The sequence below is a fragment of the Ostrea edulis genome, chromosome 8 (genome assembly GCF_947568905.1).
Source record: "Ostrea edulis chromosome 8, xbOstEdul1.1, whole genome shotgun sequence".
NCBI classification, from domain to species: Eukaryota; Metazoa; Mollusca; class Bivalvia; order Ostreida; family Ostreidae; genus Ostrea; species Ostrea edulis.
Genome location: NC_079171.1, coordinates 13,938,507 through 13,966,047, shown reverse-complemented (window position 1 = coordinate 13,966,047; position 27,541 = coordinate 13,938,507). Strand labels below are relative to the sequence as shown.

Below are 27,541 nucleotides of genomic sequence, written 5' to 3'. Positions count from 1 at the left end.
AAATGTAGAAACACATATACATGTATAGGGAAACGGAAAAGAGGTGTCAAAGGTGAGAATTCCGAACACGTGCATGTGAAAATGCACTCCCTCGAGATCAAACATGAAGTAAAACAATTAATTTTCAATTGTGGATTTGTAAATAAAAAGTAAAGTAAAGAAAATTCACAATTATAAAATGAAATTAATGATTTATCATTTATAAACCCTATACCAAACGCTACTCACAGTAAATCAGAAATGAAGTTTAAAAAGAAAGTTAAGATTCTCCACCGTGTAATAATATGCACGTGTGTAACTCTATGTAGAAACATAGCTATTATCTAAAGTTCCAAAATGTATTCAAGTCCGAATATCAGCAAATTTTACAAACCTGAATTTCACAACAAAGTCAGATATTGATATAGCTGAATTTAACAAAGATCAAAATAGAAAAACGTTCACAAAGAAAAAGTTACACTTAATTTCACAAAGAATTTAGGTAGAATACTCTCATGCAAACACACACGTCTCAGCTTTGACAGATCCGCCTACTTGCATTTTAAATTCACCAATGAAATAAACTAAAGAAAGTTGCAAATTCAGGGGAAAGCTCTATGACATTAATTTACAACAGCAAAGTGAGTGAAAGATATACATTATGTAAGCATTACCAAATGAAAGAAAATACAATCGTAAGATCTTATCTTATAGATTGTAAAAACCAATTACCACTATGTATATATAGTGAAACAGGAAAGAGGTGTCAACGTTGAGAATTGCAAACACGTGTGAAAATGCGCCCCCTCGAGATCAAACATAAAGTATAACAATTAATTTTCAATTATGGATTTGTAAATATTTAATCCAAAAAGTAAAGAAAATTCACAATTATAAAATCACAATTAATGATTCATTATTTATAAACCGTATATAAACCATATATTAAACGTATATACATGACACAGCAGAAATCTTGTTAAAGTGACAAAAGTTGATAAATAAAGAGTTTACAAAAACTTATAATGTCTTATGAGGGTAGAGTATATTTAGGCATGTCTTCCCCTCTATGTAATTTGTCTGATTTGATTTTAAAATATATTTTGTGAGACTTTCTAAATTAATCTTCTATCACATGCAGCACACCCATCGAGAAAGGATATTCAAATGACGTAAATTCAAGAGAATCAATTTTTGGGAATCGAATCAAATAGTATACAATAGACATAGAACCCACAAATTTTCAGGAAACATTTAATTCTCACCAATTTTAACTTACACATTAAGAACGATTGCGGGGGTGCATGGGGATTTTGAGATTTTAAACATATTTTATTGAGAAACTCAACAAGATTGGGCAACAGGCATAGCCTATGGTAGGCCCTCTCCCAAATGGAGATGGGATGCGTGGGTCAAAAGGAGAGTGTGTTTACACTTAGAATTTATGGTGCTAATGGTGCAAATTTGTTTCCAATGCAGAGGTTACTAAATGTACATTTAAACGTCCTTTTGGTCATACATTCCCCATCTTTTCTCGGTTTTTCTTCTATTTTAATTTATTTTTTTTTCATTCATTTATTTATGTTGATATCAAAAGAAGACAAAAAAATACCCACACGGCATATAGATTCGCTTAAATATACCTGTACAAGTTGAACGGCAAAACTACTAAACTACTTAGTTATATCAAATGCTTGACATTTTTTAAAACTTTTAATTTAGTCAGGGTCCACGCACTGTGAGCGACTTCTGATCCGCCCCAAGTAAATCTAGCCAATTAAAGTTAACGTATCATTGGGTTTGTTTCTAGAAATTCGTCAACCAATGGGAATTACTGTATTTAACAAGTTTGGTACAGTACGGAAAAGCGTTAAGAACATAATATTTTAAAACAATTGTTGCTTCTTGTGATGAACAAATCCTGAAGTGTTTCATTTTGTCGCCTAAAGGTCATTTTTTTGTGAGAAGTTTTCTATGTATAATTAAGATTTTACGTTTATTTTGTTATTCACGTGTCTGAATTGAACTGAACGGATTTGATACATATCCTTGCGGGATTCCATAGATCACTTCCGGTTGAAAAGAAACAACGGGGAGAAGCGCAAGGAACTCTCTAGAAACCACGTTATAAGATCATACTCCCAGATACTAAAGGAGTAGACATATCAAGAAAAGCGATTCTTGTTTTAACTCTGTGCCTATTCAAATCCAACGGTAAGATTAGAAGTAGCAGAACTTTTCATTGTTGAACTTTTCATTGAAAAGAAAAGTACATCTCGTACAAAATTGGAAAAGTATATCTGAATGATGGAGATTATTAGCCAGTTGCCTAATCATGTTTTATTCCGAATGTGTAATAAGTAGACTGTGAAGTCTCATAGATGATATGATTTCATTTCTACTGTTTGGTGGATCAATTTTTGTCGGACAACCGGGCCCCTGTGGTCAGACTTGGGAATTAGTAATTAGACATGACTTTGAATATAGCACGTGTGCTCTTTGAGTTAAATTATTACATACATTGATCATAATTATATTTAGTACTATGATCTGGATGCTTAACAATGCTACGTAGCTAAGCAACATGCATTGTTATGCAACGGATTGAGATTATACAGTATTGATGTTCTTACATACAATATAAGACTTACTGTGAAATGTGAATCATATTTTATTCAATCCCACCAGACTAGCCATTGACAAAACTTTATTTCTCTTGAAAAATCTCTTGCGTGTATAGAAGACTCGACCAATAAATAATGATTCGTGAAAGTTATGTCTTGGGAATAAATACACCATTATCCTCGCAAAAATAAAGTCTCATGAAACATAGGTGAACTACAATACGTATTGAACACTTCTAGTATACTGGTCCGCAAAATATGGCGTTAAAATATAAGTGCAGCCAAAGGCAGTTTAGTAAATATATACGGTCGCGTGAGCAATTGATAAAATTGTTAAAATGGCAAGAAATCGCAAAATTAAGCCTCAAATTGAATTCCTTGTGTAAAATGAAGTTTAAATAGTTTTTAAACAGTTTTTAAAATTCGAAAAAAAAAAAAACAGAATTCATACAGTTGATGTTCCAAAATAGATAGATTCCGTTGTTTAGGAAATTGTCACGTGTGCATTATCTTGCATAATTTTCCTGAATATTCTCGTCACTGATGTTGACGTTCATAAGCAAACTGAATTTCATCAGGGATTCAAAAAGAATATTGATTCTTCCTATTTTACGAAAAAATATTTTGTAATTTCGACATTGGGGGGGTGGGGGGGTGTTTTAATCGACATTTTACCCCACAGGCACCGAAATGGGGGCTGCCCCCAACCTCCTTGCTTAATTCTTTAAAAAATCTATATAATAGACTTGTACGATCAGCTTGACTTATGGGGGGGGGGGGGGGGGGTGCTGCTGTCCCCAAGAACCCACTTAATTACGTTTAAACGCCGCTGGGCTTTCTAATCAATTTTAGTACACTGTGTCAGTGGAGAGTTTCATATCTTGGCATCCGAGGCGAAATTGCGGTGTGTTTACAGTCTGCTAAGCAACGGCAAGGGGAATGACTGCTCTGCACATTCGCGTGCTTTTGGGGACCAGTATACTAGAAACTTCCCATATTTACTGGCTATGAGGACAATACCAAGTTTATTGTCCCCCAAGACAGCAACTATCCCCGAGGCGCTGCCGAGGGAAATAGTTGCTGTCGAGGGGGACAATAAACTTGCTATGGTCCGAATAGTCAGTAAATAGGTGTTTTATTATACCGAAATAGACTTTACTTGTGTCAGACATACCTAACATTCGGCATTAGCCTAGATGGAATCGACCAAGGTGATCCGAGTGGTAAACTAATTAGAGTTATCAGACTTTGACGTCACAGAAAAGAAAACGCGGGAAAATATAGCATCCGGTAAATAGTTTCGAGACTATTTTCCTAGGGTGAGATAGTTCTTTTCATGGCTAGCGTTATCCAGAAGAAATAGCAAATTTATTCACCTAACATTTACATAGCAAAAACATTTTGAAGTATAATAATTTATTATATCTCAGAATGATTTTGTTATATAAATGTTAGGTGATTGAATTAGCTATTTCTGGATAACGCTGGCCGTGGAATAGTTTCTGAACTATCTGCCCTAGGGAAATAGTCTTGAAACTATTTACCGGATGCTATATTTTCCCACGTTTTCTTTTCTGTCATTGTGATGTCAAAGTCTTATCATAACACTATTTAGGTTACTTCACATTGGTATGTCTGACACAAGTAAAGTCTACTTTGGGCCATCATTAAAAATATTTTTGTTTGATGTACTCCGACCCACGTTTTCCAAGGTGGGTCGGTAGGTAGGTTGTTGGTTTTTTGTTGTTCTTTTTTTAAATGTCATGAATTTTTTTAATATTTTCTTTTAATATAAGGAGAATTTTCTATTTTTCAAGGGAACCAAAAAAAAAAAGAAAAATAGATTTTTTTTAAAAAAAAATGAAATTTTAAATTGCTGAAAAAAATGATCAGGTAGGAGCAAATTTGACGGGTCGGTCGGAGAACATCAAAGAAATCCATTTTTATTTTTGGCCTTGGTATAATAAAACATCTATTTACTGACTATTCGGACAATATCAAGTTTATTGTCCCCCTTGACAGCAACTATTTCCCTTGACTGCACCTCTGGGAAATAGTTGCTGTCTTGGGGGACAATAAACATGGCTATTGTCCTCATAGCCAGTAAATAGGTATATAATATTTAAATATATCCAATCTTAGATGTGCCCCTCAAGGGGTATGCTTGTAAATATACTGTCTAATTATTACAGAATTTTGAAGCTAAAACTTTAATATGGCAGTTGAAATATTGTTTTTCATAATTTGATAGGAAAGGTCACTGAGACATGGTGAAGGAGACTGCTTACTATGACATCCTGGGCGTCAAACCGAATGCCACGGCCGACGAAATCAAGAAGGCTTACAGGAAGCTGGCGCTGAAGTATCACCCGGATAAAAACCCCGAGGAGCCGGAGAAAGTACGTATAGAAATGAACACTCAGTTACTAGAAATCTGAAAGACTATTCATTTTGTTATGCCCCCCCCCCCCTCTCCCCACTCCTCCCTTTTCTATATATTAATGTGGAAGTTATATGTATGTGATAGCAATATTATTTTGTGCCTTCTTACCAACTTCATGGATTAGGATCAAATGTTGCATATAACAGATATATTGATGGTAGTCACTCTAATTTATGATTGTCTTGAAATATTCAGTTCTGCTATCTCTGGTATTTTCGCTATGTAAGGAATATATTGATTTTTTCAAGGAGCACTTGCAATCTGTGCTCACTTAAAAGTCTACCCTTATACAATATGTATTTAGTCATTGACCCTTTCTTTCTAGAGAAGTTTTCAGGAATTTGACATTGACTCTATGTAGCTTGGATTGAATTCTATATCAGATTGTCCATCAACTTTGTATATCTTATATTTATTTTTTATTTATTTACAAATCCAATTCTGGGCTCTGCAGTGATTGGGAAGGCCCTGCGCCATAGTCCCATTCAGGTGAAAATTGGCGCATTAAATTATCCAATCCATGCGCCAAAGTGCGCATTCATTATCGATTGTAACTTACATTTTTTTTCTTCTCTAGAATGAATTGGGTACAACTTACTTATTTTTGTACTTTCATTTTTAATTCCTAGGTATTCTGATACACCGAATCTCACACCGAATCTCATTGGTTGAAGCAATACAAATCAAAATAGATAACCAATAAACTATTTCCTCTTACATCACATCTCATCACGTCTTCTCATGCTTATACTCTAGCGTTTAAGTTTCAGAAGTCAAAGGACAGATATAGAAACGACAGCAAGTGAAAAAAAAAAAAATGAAAAAAATCAACAAGGGACCGTCTTCAAATACCAATGCCGGTAAAAGCAATGATCCGTTGAGAAGGGGACATTGAAACAAAGTAGAAACATTTTCAAGAGCGGTGGAAAAGATCGTGGTCATGGTTCAGAGTTTCAATTAAAACAATAATGTTCCACTGCACATTAGCTATTTATTGAAAATGGTCATTCAAAATATGTTGATCGCCCATTAAATCTGAAAATGGCCCATTGAAAACTTGAACTGAGAGGCCATAGTCCCATAGGCCATTTTGGCTCTGGCTCTGTCGAACATACAAGTTTAAGAAAAGAAGGGGGGGGGGGTTACAATCAGAAGACCAAATGCAGAAAAAAAGAGTGAACAACAAATTAAGCTTTCTAGAAATGCAGGATATATGTAACAATATTGTATATATAAAATTACACAGAATCAACGCATTCTCCTCACTAAATATTCAGTAATGATATGTGATTTTTAAAAGCTTTATCTCACATTGCGTTGTTTTTTAAAAAAAAAAATTAATTTGCAAATCCAATTCTGGGCCCTATCAGGCATACCAGCTTAAGAAAAGAAGGGGGAAAAGGTGACAATTAAAAGACCAAATACTGTACAGAAAAAAGAGTGTACAGCAAATTAAGCTGTCTAGAAATACAGGATATATATAACAATATTGTATTATATATAAAATCTATATAATGTATTATATACCTACATGTAGTTTTAGTGCAAGAGTTGTGTTTATTTATTGTTTATTTTTATTTTGAATTTCGATCTTGATCTTTCTTTCCGATAACCTCATGTTGAAATGCATTGAATGAGTATGAAAATTATTTTATAGGTTATATTTTCCAGTTTATTATTTTCACACATGGTGATTTGACAAAATTTGGATATATATATATAAGAGAAATAAATATCTAATTATGAGATACTCAATTCGCAAGTTATCCGTATTCACTGTCCAAGCCATTCATTCGACAAAGCGTGGTCAAAGTATTGAATGACCTGTTAATTACTGTACTTTAATTAGGATATATATAACAATTATCCATATCGCAGAATACGCCCCTTTAATTTTTTTCCCAATGACCATGCTGCAATCTTTGTTTGTCTAATGGCACATGTCCCATTTGTTAATTCACAACAAACATTTTCCACTGTTAATTTCAGTATGTAGTGAATATCTTGTGCACTGTTTCCGTACAGTAATTCAGAAAATACAGAATTACAAATCAGACTCATTCTTCAGAAAATATTTGCATTAAAATTGCTGTATATTAACTTTCACTAACAGATAAAATGAAGAATTAAATGTAAATAATATTTCTTCATTAACAACATCACAGTGGTTAGCTCTCGGTATTGTTGTTTAAACTATCACCCTTGTTGATTTTTTTCTGATTGAAGCAAAATCTTAATTCTTTATACATACTATATACATTCAAATGTCGCAAGTTCCGGCAAATGTACATATAAATCAGCCAACAAATATACATATAAATCTGACAGCCAACAAATGTACATATAAATCTGACAGCCAACAAATGTACATATAAATCTGACAGCCAACGGATGTACATATAAATCTGACAGCCAACAAATGTACATATAAATCAGCCAACAAATGTACATATAAATCTGACAGCCAACAAATGTACATATAAATCTGACAGCCAACAAATGTACATATAAATCTGACAGCCAATGGATGTACATATAAATCTGACAGCCAACAAATGTACATATAAATCTGACAGCCAACAAATGTACATATAAATCTGACAGCCAACAAATGTACATATAAATCGGCCAACGACTTCAGAGTCAATAGTTTGCTCCGCCTTCCCCAAATGTCATATGTGAAGATGCATACAGTATACATTTTACTGATTTTCTTTCTGCACGGTGCAATGTTACTGAATACTGATTTTCTTTTCTTACACAGTTTAAGTTGATAAGCCAGGCCTATGAAGTCTTATCTGACCCAAAGAAAAGAGACATTTACAATGAAGGTGGCGAAGAGGCCATCAAAGGCGGCGGTACCGGTGGGGATTTCCACAACCCATTTGATATCTTTGACATGTTCTTTGGTGGCGGAAGTGGAAGAAGAGGTCAGAGGGGGCCGTCTAAAGGGAAGAATGTGGTGCACCAACTCCAGGTCAGCCTAGAGGACCTCTATAATGGAGCTACCCGAAAACTGGCCCTGTCAAAGAATGTCATCTGTGATAAATGTGAAGGTATGCACAAGAAAATTTATCTAAAGTTATTCTCTATTTCCATAAAATGAGATGTGCATAAGAAACTGTCCCACTTTTTTGGTAACGACTTTGAGAGACATTAGATGCTCATACTTGACCCAAAGAATGATTTTGGCCAAGTGGTGTGTTATGACCCTGACTTGAGGTTATTTGACCAAAGTCAAGGTCACTTGTGAAACATGGTAATGGAGAGACAAAGCCACAGGACTCAAAATAACTTTTTTTCTTAACTGGCCAGTCGGTCACCAACCTCGATTTCTCTCTAATATTGCTCTAAAGTGTTTTATGTAATAATTTAGCATGGTTTTTTTTTTCCAACATTAAAATGTAACATCTGCTGCTCTTTGTTTATGTGTTAGTGAGAAAATTGATATGAAACTTATACTAACTAAGAAGATTATGAAACTTATACCCGCTAAATTTGTCTTGGATTGAATTTTGAACAAGTGGTAAATTATTTTGTGTACTTATTGTTTGTAATTGTTTTTCCTTGGTATTTCATCTTATTTGTATTCTAAAACTTGGTAATGTATCACATATTGTAATGAAAATATTGACCTTACTATAGTGATGAAACGATTGTCGCCGATGATTGATTGTCGGTCGTTCAGAGACCTACGATGCTACTAATCGATTACAAAATAAAAGTCGCCGACATCGTTGACCAAACAAAATCCGGAAATCACTTCAACTTTGTTCAAATTTTATTTTCTGTATGTCAAACCCGATCAAAAATAAGCAAACAAAATGGCGGGAGATATGAAGGACGGTAACAGCAATGACATTCAACAGTCAAATAAAGGAGCCTATCTCTGATATCTTTGATACACTGAGATTATAGATAAATTCCATCACTTGATATATTGGAATCCTGATTTATTTACCTGTGAACAAATGAAACAAAAAAGAATTCAAATGTTGTTTCCATACATTTAATGATTCTGTTACATCTAATTTGAGGGGAAAACACTTAAATGCCAATTCCGATTATAATCGATTATTAATCGATTACTTGTGTCCGATTATTGCCGATAATCGATTATGGTTTTGGTCCGATTGCCCATCACTACCTTACTATCAGACTGGATGCAATATTGCTGTCTTGGTTTCTTAATGATAGTATTAATAATGTGGTATATATAGTGTGTGTATAATATTTTGATGTCAGATTGAGATGTGGATGTGAAGAAAAACTTCAAAGAAATTCTTTGACAATATTGATGCATGATTTGCAGGTCGTGGTGGCAAGGAGGGAGCTGTTCAGAAGTGCACAACTTGTCGAGGAACTGGCATGCAGATCCGGATTCATCAGCTTGGACCAGGCATGGTGCAGCAGATCCAGACGGTGTGTTCCGAGTGCTCCGGAAAAGGTGAAAGCATCAACCCCAAACTCCGATGTAAACACTGCCAAGGCAAGAAGGTGATCAGAGAAAGAAAAATCCTGGAGGTCCATATAGATAAAGGTAAAGATCCAGACGCAAGTTAGATTCATTTTAGGTCAAAGGTCAAACTGACAAGAGACTATTGTAGTATCCTGCTGTGTACATGATGGAAAGGGCTCAGTTTCAGATTTGTTTCATTTTTACTTTTGATCTTAGGAGAGAAAGGTTCCATCTATTATAACTTTCCAGGTTTATTTATCAAAATTGCTAGTCTTTCTGTACATTTTCTTTGTTCAGAAATTTAGAATTGAAAGTGGGTTCATTTGTATAAAAAATTGAGTGTGTTTCAGGGTTTGACCCCAAGGCACATCTGACCGACTGAAAGATAGAACCCAAGCATGCTAAATGATAGGTTCGGTCATTTAGAATGTCGATTTACTAGTCTGACTGGTCGAGTTGAAAAAATAAACAAGAAACTTTATTTTGAACCTTAAGATATATTGCTCTGAACTGAAAAAAAAAATGAGTGAAAAAAATTAACAATACCTTTGCAAACAATTTAAAACTGTGTATTGACGTAATCTCTATTTTTAATTGTAATAGATAAGACGTGGTTAGAAGTGATGATCTACTCATCGTTAATAAGGAAAAATATGAATGTGTGTGAAATTTTGTTTTAGATATGAATAGCTATAAAATGATTTCATTTTAAATGTGAAAAATTGGGATCAAATTGCATCGTAAACAGCCATATTTATGCCCCCCTTTGAAAAAGAGGGGCATATTGTTTTGCACCTGTCGGTTGGAATATACTGTCCGTTCAATATCTTGAGAACCCTTTGCTTGACAGACATCAAACTTGGTACACTGGTACATCTTCAGGAGAAGATGATCCCTATTGATTTTGATTTCACATGTTTAAAGCTCAAGGGTCAACCTGGACATTAGAATATACTGTCCGCTCAATATCTTGAGAACCCTTTGCTTGACAGACATCAAACTAAGTACAGTGGTGTATATTCAGGAGGAGATGACTCCTATTGATTTTGAGGTCACATGGTCAAAGGTCAAACTGAACATAGTAATATACTGTCCACTCAATATCTTGATAACCTTTTTGCTTGACGGACATCAAACTTAGTACACTGGTACATTTTCAGGAGAAGACGACCCATATTGATTTTGAGGTCAAAAGTCAATTGTTGAACTGGACATAGTAATATCTTGTTTCCTATATTTTAAGAATTGTTTGCTTGATTGACACCAAACTTGGTACACTGGTACAGCATAAGGAGTAGATGACCCATATTGTTATTTAGGTCACATGGTCAATTCACTCTTGACATAGGAAGATATTGTCTGCTCAATATTTTGAATTGATGATACTACTATCAATTAAATGATGTGTGTGTGTATAACCCTTTTCAATTTTGCACCATGGGGGGGCATATGTGTTTTACAAACATCTCTTGTTCATTGTTGACATGTGTGCGGGAATGTCTCTAAATATGACTTCTCGATGTGCCACAGAAAAGGAAAAATTAGGAAAGAAAGAAAGCAGGCTTTTGAAAAGTTGAGGTTGTTTTATTCTCAATGGACTGAAGAATTTCCGTGGGTAGAATTGAAAGCAACAGAAATTACGTTTTAGTGCAAACTTCAGAGATAACGTTGTTTGTTATTAAAGTTAAGTATTTAAATAGATTATTAAATGGAGAAACCATCAGATTGTCTTATTAATTTTTTTTAAAAAATTGAATGTTTTAAGAAATGACTGGTGGATGTAAAGTCAGGGACACATTTTACTAAAGAACATATGACCATCTTTACATACTGGAATTTTCCAGTGTATTGTAAGATCATTCACACCAAATGCAGAATATTTTTTTAAAATGTTGTAAATTAAGCCTCAGAAAAGTTTAAATTTACTTCATTCACTCAAAGTAATAATTGTGTAATACAATTTAAGACTTGCAACTTTGTCGGAAGTTGTTTTGTAAAACGAACCCCAGGTCTAGTAAATCTTTGAAGTAGCTCAACTGATGTAGTGCTAAAAAGAGTAAATGTCAAACCCTGGTGTTACCTTATAGTAGGAAATTTTAATTCCATTGTGTGCATTTTCTGAAATCTATAGATTTATAGGCATTTAATAAGCAACTTTAGAACATTCATGACATACCACAGGGTTCGAAATTACCGTATGTCCGTTAGTCTGAGGCTATTAAAAACATGTCGGACTAGTAAACTCTCTATGGCACTAGTCATTACAAACTAGTGAAAATCCAGATATCAATCTTGAATTGGTTAAGATTTTATCATATTTGTCTCAGTCTCTTAGATGTTTGAACTTATGGTCAATCATCTGCATGGTTAAGTGATTGTGTGACAATGACATGATGCTGAGCTTTCTAAACACATGGACGTTTATAAAGGGGTTATTACATGAGTAACTCGGAGGTTACTATATGTTTATGAAGATTGTGAAAGCAAAATAAAGTATGGTTGTCTTTTTCTTCTGTAGGTGTCAAGAACTTAATTGTTTGCAACTGAAGTGTTTGGTTTGATTAAATACCTATTGAATAAAATGAATGTATGGGATCATTTTATATAATATACTTGACAGACTAGTGAAGTACTTTGCAGACTAGTGAACATCAGTAGTCACTAGTGCATAGGTACTGGTGCTTGAAAAAGTTAATTTCGAACCCTGTATCAAAATGTGAAAGAATCAGAGGTTACACATTCATTCTTGGAAGCATATGTTGTACATTAGGATTTTGATTTAGAGTAATTTCAGGTAAACTGCAGGAGGAATTTGTAATGTCATTTTACTTTAATATTAAAATTTTGTAGGAATGAAAGATGGAGAAAATATACGATTTGCTGGGGAAGGTGACCAAGAGCCCGGATTAGAAGCTGGAGACATAGTCATCGTGCTGGACGAGAAATCTCATGAGGTTTTCAAGAGGCGTGACTTCGACTTGGTAATGACCATGCAACTTGACCTGGTAGAGTGTCTGTGTGGCTTTCATAGAACAATCACCACCCTGGACAATCGGACACTGGTCATAACGGCAATACCAGGTATGCGGTGGACAGTGTTTACCCTCCTTAATTAGGTCTTATGTTTGTTGCAGCATTTCTTGTTGATGAACATTGAAGACTTGGTAATTGTTGTAATAATCTCACTCCTGTGAGAAATCTTTCAATAGTTGCACCTGGAATACTGACACCTACTTAGTTCTAGGAATTACGTGAAGAATATATTGTGTTCATGCTTCTCGCTTTTGTTTACAGGTGAAATTATAAAACCAAATGATATCAAGTGTGTTATGAATGAAGGTATGCCAATGCACAGGAACCCATTTGAGAAAGGACGTCTTATAATCAAATTTGATGTGAAATTTCCGGAAAAAATCAAAGTGGAACAAGTTCCTTCCTTGGAGAAAGTTTTGCCGACCAGAAAAGAACCAATTATTCCAGACGGTGCTGAGGAACACGATTTAGTGGAGTTCAATCCTTCTGAATATGAACAGCAGCGTCGACGAGAGGTGTATGATGATGATGACGATGATGACATGCCTGGAGGTCAAAGAGTTCAATGTGCATCTCATTAATGAAGAGAAATGGGGTGGGAAGGGTCAAGATATTTATAAAAACACTAGGATGACCTATTGCTATCGGTTGTTGTTCGTCACTTTTTTAAAGATGTTTAGCTAATGCTGTAAAACCAGATTTAAAGACTCGACTTTTGTACTGTACAATTACTTGAGACAAACAGACTTGCCCAAACAGCTTACACATAAAGGGGTTGCTTGATTTACATGTACATGTTGTGTCGTGAGGGGCACTTGTCTTTGTACATGACGATCGAATGTTTTCACATAGATTGGAGTCAGTTACTGAAATAAACACACAACACAGACATATATAAGAACGAATGGAAGTGTCTGATGTTTTATTCTGCAATAAAACCATAATTACTAACTATTCAAAAACTTTTTTGATAAGATTATATGCAAAATATTTGGTTTTAACTTGCTTGAATGTACATGTAAAATTTCAGTGTACACGTAGGACGCATCACACAAAATAGGAAGGTCTGCTTCGGTTTGCCTATGCATTGGATGAAGATAATTTTGTATAATAGATGAAAAACGTTTGAAATAGAACATCATCTTTGCATTTCAAAGGTACATGTATGATCTGTCAACACGAAAATAATTCAAAGGTGTCATTTTCATGTGAAATGTAGAAATATTAAATGTATAATAAATGTTTTAAAGGTAAAGATTTTTCATTTCTAAAATGTAACATTTTATTAAAAAATTGTGGTAATTTTGAATAAATTGCATATAAAGTATCCTAGAAAGTCGAATGACAGCTGCAGGACATCATAAGATTGTAGTTTTTGTTATGACAGAGGATTTTGTAATTAAATTTGCAAACTTTCACTTTAGTCCAGATACTCGCTTCAATACTGCGTGTTGATAGGTTAATTAAAACAAGCATGCATCACATGAGTAAAGCAGATAGAACACGTGACCAGTCGTGTTAGATATATTGGACAATAATGACAAGTGGCATCCATTTGATATCGGAACCGGTAGATTTTGTTGATTAAAAATCCAAATCTGTTAGCGAATTTTAAATTCACTACTTGAGGTCAAGGTCAGTCGTAATACAAAGTAAATTTCTGGGTCAAGGTCATAACTATTTTAAAAGAAAGTCCGAGTATTATGGACAAAAACGTTTAGTTTGAGCTACATATGTTTTTAAGGCATGCATTGTCAAATGATTGGAGGTTGCTACAGTGGTAATGACATGCAGATGACCCCTGTGGATTTTCAGGTCATACTCTATTTCTTGAGACATCATTTTCAGTGAGAGGGGCACATTTTGTTTTCTGTAACAAATCGTGTACATAAAGGTAACGGCTAATTTTCTTCATGATGAAATTTAAGTCCTTTGGACGTAGACTTCTGACTTGAAGGGTTTGTGACGCATATTCGACAAAAGCTCTCTAATACGCCCTAACAAACTAAAGTAACACTTCACCCTTGTATTCTGATGACCTTTAAAAGCCCATGGTTTTTTTGTATTTTTCTTTTTTTTTTGTGAGGTTCACTTTTGGTATTGAAATTGTTTGATTGTCTCTGTTTTGACAATGCTGTGGAATTTGTTTTTATAATAATTCATAATTTATTAATTTTATATACAAGTGTAAATTAATTACATTCTCTATCTCCTGTTCTATGGTTTGTTATGTTGTGATGTATATACACGCGAGTTTATTTGAGTGAATGTGGTACTTAATCTGGTGTAAATGAAGATGATTGAATGGTTTGATGTGGGAATGTTTTGGGTCCAGCCGATGCAATTTTAATCAGAAACTAAATTGTATTACAATCTGACTTAATCTTTGATTCTCAATGTGCAAAGTAGTTATCAAATTTCTCCTCTCAGTGTCTTTGACTTTTCTATTAGTGTGAGAATTATTGTCCATGTACAGTATGTAACCTAGCATTTGTCAGTAGCAGTTCATCCGTGGGGGTGGGGGTCAACATTAAATTTTATTTTACATATAAATTGTATGCCATTGTGGAAATCTCCATCGGTGTCTTTTATCATTGATTTTGATGTAACTTAAAACTACTGCCCAATGTTAAAGAAGACAATTAGATGCAGCATGCTTTGTGATGGTTTTACTGATGTTCTCATAATTTAATCCTCAGGATAATGAAACAGACACTTAATTCACAGTTTAGCAACGGAAATAAGTTTTGGAAAACCACGCAGTATTTGTCCCGTTTTCTGTCCAAATTCGAATATATCTAATTCTGATAAAAATACTATAATGACAATAGAACACAGGAAGATTTTCTTATACAGAGAATTTTCATATTTCTGTAATGCCACAAATACCCATGGCAAATGGTGTATAGTAAAGCATTATCTACATCGAAAGAAATTTATCTAATCAATCTGAAATGATTATACACGTAGAATGTGAAATACGCATGGGTAGTGTTTCTTTCAAGTTGACCAAAAAAAAAGATACATGGTTAAAAAAAGATTCCATTTCATTTTACTTCCTGAAAATCTTATACAGTATGTTAGCTTTCAGTTTCATTTTACTTCCTGAAAATCTTATGTATGTTAGTTTTCAGTTTAGAAGATACATGCATCTTATTTATGATAAATTGTTTGGGATGTAAATTGCATTATCAAATCCTATAAAGCCCAAGAGTGTTCCTCTAGATTAGATCCTAGTGCCTGCTCCTTTCTGCAGTGGTTGAAATTGCAGAAATGTTACCTTCAGTAAGTTATTGCTTGCATTTAAATTTGTTGATTTTTTTAATCAATATTAGAAGTCTGATTACGATGTGAAGCCTCTTTAATCCAACACTGGCAGATGATGCAGAATAGTGCTTCAGAATATGCCAGAGTGAAAACACCGAAATGTATATGTTATTTAAAATTCAGAAATTGTTAATGAATCTCGGGGTTGATTTGTGAGGTTACAATCATATTGTTTCATTCTATTATTACGGTACAATTAAGATCTGTTACAGAAGGAGTTCCTCTTCATTTAAAATCAAAACATCATTCCTGGAGTATCCCATTGTCACATTTTGAAAAACATTTGCAAATGTAAATATTTAATTGTGAGAATTGTGTTGATGGCATGGAAGTGAAGAGTTTTTGAATATTGGAAACAAGTGTTGTACAGTTGATTTAAGAAAAAAAAACAAACTTGCACACAATAGTATGTATTGAATGTGTCTTTCTGTTGTAAAAAATCTAGTTTAAAAATGATTGTCTCCTTTTGCTTTCAAATTGAATGATTCACGTATTTATAGATGATTGCAATAAATACAAACCTTTTATGTGTACGGTTTCCACCTTGTTATTCTAGCTCTAATGAGTTAATTAGACTAAGCATTATAATCCAAAGATTGGTGGTTCAAATCACTGCTTGGACAATTGATGTGCAAATATCCGAGCACTGTCTGCGTTTTGTCGGACCATCCACCTTGAAATTGTTTTGGACTTTTTACAGGAACCAGCTTTGACTGGTTTTCCAACCCAGGAGAATTGTAGCTCTTTTCCATCACCATGGAAACTGGGAATGATAAGCAAGAGAAGAACTTGCTGTGGTTTCAATAACTTCTTTATATTTGGCTAAAAGCATGGATACTAAAAATAATTTATTGATGCATTATTTCTTGGAAAGCTCGAAGTCTGGGAAAATCACAGTATTGAAATTGTGCTCTGCAATAACTGAATTAAGGTAGTACTCTACATTGTCATAATGGCTGACTTCCTTTAAAATCATGGATGAAAAAATCGATATCAGCAATATTTGACTTTTCCTTTTCCATTTAAATACCTAGCCGAGTAGCTCAGTAGGTTAGAATACCGACTGCTGACCTGTAGGTCGCAGGTTCGAGTGCAGCAGGGGTTTTAAATTTTTTTCAGATTACCTTCTACTAAAACTATTTTTTGACAAAATAAAGTAAATTTGAAAATTTTCAACTTCAAAATATTTTTGTACATATCCTCCACTTTTCATCTACATCAAATTTCTCTGGTGTAGCACACCTCCTTAAGTAAAATTCAGTAACTCTAAATAATACTGAAACACCCCTCAGGCCTGCCAAAACACATGGGATATAACTGAATTGATATACTTATCCCGTGTCGCATGCCTATATGCTATATAATCAAGAAAGTTCAATCAAAGTTTGATAAAACATTTTATTCTTACATAATTATTTTCAATTTTGAAAACATGATAAGTACAACATACATAGGTTTCTATAGGTATATCTTGTACAACACTAAGGTAAAAAAAAAAAAAAGACAAGTCTCTCACTGAAATACAGAGATATGCCACAACTTTCTTTAAACGTATGACTAACATAAAGTCATGGGATATCTCTCTACGAGTGTGCATGGTACATTGTACTTGAATTCATTTTTATTTTTTATTGGTCAATTCAGTAAAAACTTATTGCAGCGACGAACTTAGGAGGGGGGTTGGGCTGGGTTGCACCCCTCCCTTGACTAAATATTTTAAATGAAAGTGGTAATTTTTTGCCTCTTTGACCCCCCTCTCCCCCAAATTTGGTTGATAAAAGCACACCTCCTAGTATGCAATTTACCTGGATCCACCCATGGGTTGTCATATCAACTGTTTATGGAAGATCACTTTGTCAAGTGAAATTAATGAAAATATGATAATTATATTACAGACTATGTTTCTAAATGATATTTATATCATGTGATTTTGTTTTCAAAATATATTGGAGAAAGACATCATTTTTTACCTATTTATCATAAAGATTAAATAATAATAATTTCTGCCAAACAAAAACACAGTTGTAGCATGTGCAAACTCAATGCCTTGTTATGCCCCCTTTTACCTGCCCCATTTACCTGCAAGCACAGAAGAGTATTATTTACAATGATAATATGCATTTTACATATGCAATTGGTAAAATGTCCAAATGAAAATGAATTGGTCAAATCAAAGGTTTACATAAAAATCATGGGCACATTAATAAAAGCAGTTTCATGGTGTTGCTCGATGGTCATGAAATTTAAATCCCAAAAAACATTTTCATTAGAAAAAAATCTGATAAAAATCACTAACCCAAATTCTATAGGGAGTATGTGGCATTATCTTGTGTAAAGCTTTTTTTAACTAAGAACACCCCCCCCCCCCCTAATATTTTCATCCTATTGAAATTCAGGGTGAAGCTTCATAGTAATGGGGTGGGGGGGGGGGGGGGGGTTACAAAATGTGGAATTAATGCCAAGTTCTTTTAGAATTATACACGTGAATTAGTCTTACAAAGACAATGTTGTTACAAGCTTTGTCAGCTGGAACCAAAAAATCCATATGTAACCTATCCAATTCTTTTATTGCTTCTAGTTTAAACAAAAAAGAAATTGGATCAAGCCCTAAATTTTCCAACATTTGTGGTCACCCTTTTCCCATGAAAAGTCTATGAATGAAGTTTCATGAATCCATTTGAAAAGGAAAATGAGTCATATACGCTAGAAACAATTTTTTTTTCATCTATAGGTCCTGTTAATCTTACTTTTAACCTCTAAAATAAGCGTTCTTGTTCCACCTGAATTATATATTTCTATATCAATTTAATAACAGCAAATGAGGAGAAACCTTTTAAAACTTGTTAAACTTTGACTTTTTCAGTTGAAATTCATTAAGAATCTCTTAATTCCTTTTCAGGGAAAATCTAATGGTAAAGTTTCCTGACTTATAAGTGATAAGAAAAATCATCTGTTACTTGAAATCTATATTCAAAACTTTGTAATAAGTTGCCTTAACCCTTAACCTTTTTATACTGTTATCAATAAAAGTCATGCTTGTTCAATATATTACACCACGTGATGAAATAGAAGCTTCACAATGTTGTAACCTGATGGATATGTGTATCAGACAAATTTGAAAAGGAATGTTTTCCACTAAAATAACACTTAAAAATTGAAGTTCAGTTCTATTTTTAGATCACCCTAGTGTGTCCTTACAAGAGCTTTAGTGATACAAGTGCAAATCCAACAAGTTCAAAAATAAAATCTATAAAATGTAAACAAGATACATGGTGTTTGTACACCTTCACACACAGTCATTACCAATACTGGGGCAATTAAAAAAAACAATAGAACAAAATTGCATTTCACAAGTAATACTTTCAACACAAGATTGGTGGCTTATCTACAATGCAATGGAGGCAAGTTTTCTCTGCTAAAGTAATATATTTCATCCATTCACTAAAAACAATTTTATTCTTAATTAAAGCCCCCTATATCATAGACAATACAGAAATCTCCCATAAGTAGAACTCTTTACACATTACTTTTTCCTGCATTTTGATTATACAAAAAAAAAATATTTCAATCAATAAGTATTACATGTTGCTGTTTTGTATATATACAGTGAAACATTGTTATAATGAACCTCCAGGGCCAGTGAAAACCAGTTCATTATAACCAAACTTCAATATATCCAATAAAATTATCATTATTTTCCTCTCATAGGGGAATTAATATCCCTTCGCAGTAGGTGTGAATTCGAGAATATAAGCATGTTTTACTGGATATTATAAGCCAACTGTGCTACTGCTTGAAACTTGCTTGCCATTTTCAAAATCAGTTTCTCACTCTTTCCACTTACAATCCAGACACGGATTGAGTGCCTATTTTGTGATATCGTATACTCGTGATTGCATCAGTACAAAACTCATTCAGAATTTCGAGATATCAGTGAAATGATTTTTTTATGTATCGAATGAATATCCAACAGCGGGGGATATTGACTATTACAGTGGTAGATGACGAGACATTAGTATATTTTTACAATAAAAAGTAGTAGAATTGTTGTACTAGTTTCAGAGGAAGAATGCACATCACACTAGGAATGTATAAAAACTGAATGTATCTACCTAAAAAGAATTTTAAAAACATTTTTAATTTATGAAAAAGTAACACTGTACTGCAATTTTCAATCTCACATGAGAATTATCCATAAGATTAAAGAGAGACTTGATTTATGATATGCTAATGTATTTTGTAATTGAAAAGCTACCATTGGGTTATCACATGATGAATCACAAATACGAGATGTTGCTATGGATACTTGGTTTACAACATGTCTGCTTTCATAGTGAATACCAACAGTTTTGTCTTCTACTGATCACCCAAGATGACCAAATCAATGGTGGGTATCCAACAATGGTGTATTAATTCATGTTAATTATTGCTAAAATTAATCAATGTATGTACATATATTTAGACTTTACCCCTAACACAAAGCACTAACCAGTAGAATGTTTCATGGATGCCACTTCACACAACCAATATAATATTTACATTATCAAAGACAATATCATAAATCTTGTAACATAATTTTATATGTCATTCTTAAAAAAATCACTTTTATGTAATCAACCACTGAAGCTTCATAACACACGTCATTTTGAACTCTTACAGAATACAGATTTTTCTTAATCAAACATCACTTTGTAATCTATACAAGTGGTTTTACTGAATATTTTGATGACATATTCAACAATAATGTGGTTTTGAAACACTTCTTCGACAGACGTCTCTAGAATTTGGATACCATGGCTGATCACAGTTATAAGGTTTGACTGAATTTTAGTGTAACATACAGCAGCAAACAAACAGACAATGCATTCACATGATATTGGTTAACACAAAAAAAGCATTTGCAACCATTGAAATATTTTTTACACTCAAATCCATATGTAATACTGAAATTTTCTTATCATCCAGGTATAAAAATTGAAGAATAAAAAAAGTCCAGCCATGCAGGGAGTAACAGCTACTGGAAGTGATTTTTTTCTTTTTTATTCAGTCTATTTTCAAATGTTCTCTTTTATTCTCTCTTGCTTCTTTCATGTACACAGTCTAGTTGAAACATTAAGTCACAAAAATAATTTAGCTGCTAATAGTAAAATTGCTCTATGTTTACATAATCATAATTTCTTCTTTTGTTTTTTCTGTTGTTCCTTCTCTTTCCTCTGCTGCTTCATCTTTTTCTTTTCCTCCTTTGCTTTCTCCTTTTCTCTTAGACTTTTGTACAACTTGTAGGCGAAGAAAGCTGTAAAAGAAAGACTCTTTTCTCAGATACAAACTCAGACACGACTAATTAAGGATGTAAGCTGCACCAGAGAAATTTGATATGGTTGAAAAGTGGAGGACATGTACAACAATATTTTAAAATTGAAAACTTTCAAATTTATCATATTTAGTCAAAATTGAAGTTTTAGTAGTAAGAGCAATCTGAAAAAAAAAATTAAAACCCCTGCTGGACTCGAACCCGCGATCTACAGTTCAGCAGTCGACATGCTAACCTACTGAGCTAGGTGATGATTTTTTAAAATGAATAGACAAATATTGCTGATATTTATATTTTCATCCATGTTTTAAAAGGAAGTCAGCCATTATGACGATGTAGAGTACCTCCTTAATGTACATGCACATTTATGAATTTGTTTGCTCTCTGTTACTAATCAAAGTACTGACAGTACTAAATAATGCCAAGTGTGTAAACTTTCATATGGAATATTGATAGGCTTTGTTCCGGTAACATAATTTCATTTTTAAAAATACATTTCTACAAGCATCTCTAAATGTGCAATGTATTACAAGGTTGATTAAAAGGAGAAGAAATAAATGTAAAAAGATCATCATATTCGTGTACATTTATTATGTGCAATGAAGATTTTCCTCTGTTGATGGTGACAGTTTTTTTGTGTAACAAAATTTGAACTACATGGCATTGGAAAAGAAGCATTTATGAATTGATTGAAAACTTACTAATCCCAGCAAGTGCAATTTTATGTAACTTACTAAAAATAATTGTTACACCATATGGGTTGTAGAAAAAAACATGTCATTTTTTTTTCGTAGGGATGGGGTATTTCAGTCAGTTAACAAATGAGGTTTTTTGGGGTTTTTTTCATCCCATCTTTGTGTGTGAATATGCATGCATTATTAGAGTACTAATCTGAGCTTTTATACCTTAATCTCCCTAGATTTTTATTCTCAATGTCTTCTAGCTGAGCTATCTGGAAATTAACTGATCACATCACAATGTTATTTCTGTAAACTGTCATAGCAGAGTTGACAATAATTTTTGTTGCACTACGACATTAACTTAAATTTGAACATTTTTAAAGATGGGTGATTAAGAGAATACTTCTTATGTTTAAAAACCATTTCCTGGTTCTTTTGCCATAACATCAATAAATCATCTTGTCCTGTTTCAAATGTCAGCGCACGTACACTAGCTGTCACTGTTAATTCAATATGCACCATAATTTAGTGTCCCTCAAATCATCCGTCTTTCTCTCTCCCTGTTTGAACGATTCAATTTAATAAAGTAAAATGTTATGACAACATTTTTTACACATCTGACTATTTTGACCATTAAACATATTGATGCATGATGACTTCATATTTTCATGTGCAATGTATATTATATTTAACACTTGTAATTCAAATATTTTTTTTAATTCTGTGAAAATAAGCACGTGTTCAAATCCACATAATCGTAAATATTTTGATATAGCGTTTGTAATATCAGAAAATGTGTATCGTACATTCAACGTATCACCATATTGAAGATTACCTGCTTGTTTTCTTGCACTTACAGACTAAACAAAGGACTATAATTCCTGGGATGATAAACACCGTGTTGTCGATGCTCTCCTTCACTGGTCCAGAACCGTAGTCCACCATGGTTGACTTGATTTGAGCTGACAAATGGCAAAAATATGGAGTGTAGCTGAAAAAGCCGTCTGGTTGTAACTTTCACCCGGAAGCGACGTTGACACCGGAAGTTGAATTTGATGGTAAATTCCAACTTTGTTACGATAGGAATAAATTGTTCCGGAAAGTGTCTATTTAATGAAAAGATGTCATTATATAAGTTTCTTTAACTCAAAACATTATGCAATGTTTCTTTTCTCTTTCTGTTGGTAATAATAACTGTATCCATAAAATCGTTTCTCATAACATATCAAATACGAATAAACTGAGATCAATTTTACTAAAGGAACGAAAAGGGTCAAGGTCATGGCTGTGACACTGGCGAAGTAAGTTTGGTGTTTTTAAACGCTTAATATATACGAAGCCGGAATTTGAAATCTATGGAAATGCGAACATTTTATATTTTCATGTATTTCTTCCATTTCATTGAAACCACGTTTATAAATTATATATGGTCTGTACTATTGGCAGTATTGCATTACTTTCGTAGAGACAATTCGAACAATGTACTGCAGTGACTGCTTGACAGCAATGTTCATTATCGTGGCTTATGTTTGAATAAAGTTGCCGAGAAGTTTTAAGAAATTAGATAAATAAATATGCCGGCTTCATATGAAAGTGCGGCTGTAGGTAATGCAGATTTTAAGTTAGTAGATCGATAACCTACGTATATTAAATATTATAAAAGTATATATGGGAATAAACATGATAAAATGTATGTGTTTTAATTTATCAAGCTATATGAGTTATACACTTGATACAAATTGTACAATTTAACTTAATCGTATTAAAAAGCTAACAAATAATTTCCTATTTACTTCTTTCCGAGTCGGATTATAAACACCCCATTTATCAGATCATATGAAGTCTCAAGCTGAATTTAGAAAGAAAATATATTATGGGAAGGTGAACCCTGAACCACTTAAATGGTAAAGCGATATGGGGGGAGGGGGGAGGGTCACAGTGTGAAGGGAGGGTTAAATTTTGTGTTTAACATAAATTCATTTTTTATATGACTACATGTACATGTATTAACGAATCCTTGTCCTCCATGTTGTTTCTATACATATTTTTCTTGCGAACATCTGACTTAAAAGTCATGTTACAGGAAGAAAACAATTCTGTAAAGCTATGCCATGTTAAACAGTACATTTTGATGTTGGAAACCAAACCAAAATTTTGAAATTGTTGTTAACGAAGTACAAATTGTGCAAGGACATAAAAACTGATTTTCTAATGCATGAAGGATTGAAATACGTATTGAGTAGGTAGGTAGCCAAGGTAGGAACTGACTTTTCATTTAGTCAGATTCAAAATTGCACAATAAAGCCATCTTTTATGATGAAGAAAAATTAACTAATTTTAAATATATGTATGTTCATTGAATAGATGACTGACTCCACAGCAACTTTCTATGCCATCTGTTGAACAATATATGGTATTCAGTTTGTAATGTGTTTTAACAGAGTAAATAAAATTGTGTAGGACACATTTAGATAAAACTGACTGTTTAAAATATGTCCTCAGTACCCCTTACTTGTCATTAGAGGCAACTAAATGGGGTGATCCTTTGGATGAGACAGCCGAAGTCGGGGTCCTGTATCACAGCAGGTGTGACACAATAAAGATCACTCCCTGCTCAAAGGCCGTAGGAGCCAACTCTAGGCCTAAATTTTGCAGCCACCGGCAATGGTGACATCTTCATATGAGTGAAAAATTCTTGAGAGGGGCGTTAAACAATATTCAATCAATCAATCTTATAATGTCCCCATTCTTTTCTCATTGACAGAGCCACAAAGCCTCCATCCGTCTGCATAAAGGTCACATAACCCAGGTTCATTCCCCCATAGAGGCATATTATTCAGTCTTAGAAAGTAGCCACTGGCCCAGTAAAACTGGGTTTCAGTTTGTAAAATATCACATTCACAAATCCATTACGCCTGCTGCTAATAAGGCCAATTAAGATTAATTGATAGATTATCATCCCTGCCTGCCCCTCAAAAACGGACCCACCCCGATTTTTTTTTTATTTTCGCAAAAATTACGATTTCAAACAAACTTGCTTCCCACTGGCCAGTGACATGAGTGAATGATTAAAGTCACAGAATGTTGGTTTTATATCTTCTACCAAGGATTCTCTGAATGTTAACTTAATTATTTAACACTGTGTGATGTCTTTTGTCATTATTTTTTTTCTCTTGGGGAAATAAAAATTAAAAAATAAAATCCTCCCACCCACCCCATATTTTTTTGTGAGCCCGGATGATAATCTACTGATTAAGTTGAATTGGCCTAACCCAAGATTGAAATGAGGTGATAGAACTTGTATCATACCTGAAAGGAATTTGAATGAAACCCTCTAAATGATTTTACTTACTTTTGAACCTTCTCTTCATTTTAAAAAATTGAACACAGTTCTAAGTATTATTTGGGCCTGTAATTATTCTTCAGTGTGAAACACAGTCCTGCTAGGGGCTACTTGCAGAACACTGTAGTTCTTTTAAAAAAAAAAATGTGTTGACAGATCGATCTATCAGCATAATTTTTTTTTTATCCAGAGAGCTACAGTTCTGCAGCTAGGTTGAGACCTGAATAGACAGTGCTTTTAAAAAAACCCATTTTCATGAAGACTGTTATGTATATCACCATGGTTACAGGATTTATGTGTACACACTACGTAGACAGAATTTAAAAGTAAACATTCAGTGTTTCTGTCCTAGGGCGACTGCTAAGCTGGGAGTGGCTGGTGGAGCAGTGTATCTAACAGTGAAGGAGGGACTGTGGGGGACCAGTAAAGAAAGCAATGATGCCTACAAACGTCTGAAATCAAAGACCCTGAACGAATGGCTCCCAGCTAGTGTGGAGAAACCCACCACAACCAGAAAGGTGAATGGAGAAGTGGTTTTAAAGTAATACTAACTCTCATTTTTGGTGTTGAATTTTTTGTTGTTTGAAGTAAAATTACATTATTATCTTCCCATACAAAAATTGATTTAGATATAATAGTTTATATTCTATACAGGGTTTGACATTAACTTTTTTGGGCACTAGACCAATCGGGCTACTTAAAATGATTTTTGCTAGACCTGACCTTACATCCACTAGCCCTGACCAACGTTCGAGAAAAAAATCTTATAAGATTCTCCATATCTAAATACATGTACTTAATTTAAATGAAAAACGTTAAGTTTGAACTAAAATGCATTTAATTGTCTCAAAAAATCTTTAATCTCGTCATTCAATTTGATGCTTTTACTTTCAACCCTTTTTTCAGTTTCTTTAAATTTTTACCGGCACGGAAATTCTTTAATCCATTTAGAATAAAGTGACCTCAATATTTTTTTTTTTAATTTCTATTTCATAAGCCCTGCTTTTTTTCTACCCAACGTTTTCCTTTTTTTTTTCTTTCTTGAGACATCTTTTGCTTTCATTGAGGACGAGATTTCATATTTGATTATAGAGACATTCCCGCACATATGTTTAATAAACACTTTCTTATATTCAATTCAAATGAACTGTTTTGGTGTTTTTTTTAATGAAAATGAATTCAATAATTCTATTTAACCAAAACATAACTTTACACACATTAACAATGTGTAGATGTCGTAGAACATCACTTACGACCGCGACTTATTAGAACTAAAGATAGAGATTATGTCATCATGCGGTTCAAAATTGCTCGCAAACTCTTTACAGTTATTTTTTTTATGAATAAAATATCTTATGATTTAAAGTAAAGTTTCTTAAATTTGTTTATATTTTTAACACGACCGGTCGGACTAGTAAATAAACATTTTACCCGACCGGACCTATCATTTAGTAGTCTCGGTCGGTCGGACGTGCCTTAGTGTCAAACCCTGCTATAGAACCAAAATCTTTATTTTCAAATTGATAAAATCTTATAAACATAATATTTTGATTTTAATAATGACTATGGTTGAAGTTACCTACGTGTACAAAACTTATAATCATATTAATATAACTAAACAAAATTATCAGATAGATAGATATTGTTACAGAAAACAGTAATGAACAAAATCCACTGTAACATTGATTTGTTGAATCATTCGACCATACAGCTTCAAAAAGTTGATATGCAGCAATTTCAGCAAAGTTGCTTATGAATATTTTCCAGAAATTTCAAACATCAAATTATTGCTTTTGTTGTAATGAATGCGAGATATAATTTTTTTTAGTTGATGTTTTGTTTTGTTTTTTCTTGTGACAGATTGCACCAGTAACAGTGAAGAAAGAAGCGACAGCTGACATTAGACCTCAACAGCCATCACAATACAACGCATGTAAGTGAAGACACCCCCCCCCCCCCCCCCCCCCCCCCCCCCCCCTTTCTGTTCAGCTATAATTTTCTGCGACACAGAACTAATAAAAGATACTCTTCACTGGAAATAGGGTTAGGATTTTTATAATTCTTCACAGATTGTATAGGACAAGTCCTCTTCTCAAGAACCACAAGGTTAAAATTTGTCAATATGCAGACTTCCCCACACACATCTAAACTAAGTGTAGATTTAAAGGATGTTCAAAACAAAACCATAGTAAGAGATTATGATGGGTTATTTTAATTGCACATATAGATAATGTCCTCATAAAATGTTTTATTAAAGGAGCATGGACTCAAATTTGATTGCTTGAAATTGACTGGGTTTTTTTTTTGGGGGGGGGGGGGGGGGTCAAATGAAAGTTTTTAAA

General features: G+C 33.6%; 2 protein-coding genes and 1 long non-coding RNA gene across 4 annotated transcripts in view; 2 read left to right on the top strand and 1 right to left on the bottom strand.

The window, feature by feature from the left end:
* The first annotated feature begins 1,864 nt into the window (after positions 1–1,864).
* On the top strand, positions 1,865–16,396 carry LOC125660685 (dnaJ homolog subfamily A member 1-like). 2 transcript variants are annotated; one of them, XM_048892418.2, is made up of 6 exons: positions 1,865–2,193; positions 4,855–5,002; positions 7,811–8,102; positions 9,359–9,586; positions 12,356–12,586; positions 12,800–16,396. In XM_048892418.2, the coding sequence occupies exons 2-6, from the start codon at positions 4,871–4,873 to the stop codon at positions 13,117–13,119; spliced, it is 1,203 nt and encodes a 400-aa protein (XP_048748375.2). In that variant the 5' UTR covers positions 1,865–2,193; positions 4,855–4,870; the 3' UTR covers positions 13,120–16,396. The 2 variants fall into 2 exon arrangements, with proteins under 2 accessions (XP_048748375.2, XP_056002931.1); XM_056146956.1 differs by having other exon boundaries at positions 2,034–2,812; positions 4,704–5,002.
* An 847-nt stretch (positions 16,397–17,243) lies between these two features.
* LOC125660698 (uncharacterized) lies at positions 17,244–22,914 on the bottom strand. The gene is made up of 2 exons (XR_007364437.2): positions 22,714–22,914; positions 17,244–21,158 (listed from the first exon to the last, which is right to left on the bottom strand). It is a non-coding gene; the product is annotated as an uncharacterized LOC125660698 (long non-coding RNA).
* Positions 22,915–22,953: 39 nt separating this feature from the next.
* LOC125660691 (uncharacterized) overlaps positions 22,954–27,541 on the top strand; it is a 10,475-nt gene continuing 5,887 nt past the window's right edge. Inside the window, exons 1-3 of the mRNA XM_048892430.2 lie at positions 22,954–23,157; positions 25,552–25,717; positions 27,060–27,132. Coding sequence (XP_048748387.2) covers positions 23,138–23,157; positions 25,552–25,717; positions 27,060–27,132 — 259 coding nt within the window. The 5' untranslated portion in view covers positions 22,954–23,137. The remainder of the gene's footprint in view (positions 23,158–25,551; positions 25,718–27,059; positions 27,133–27,541) is intronic.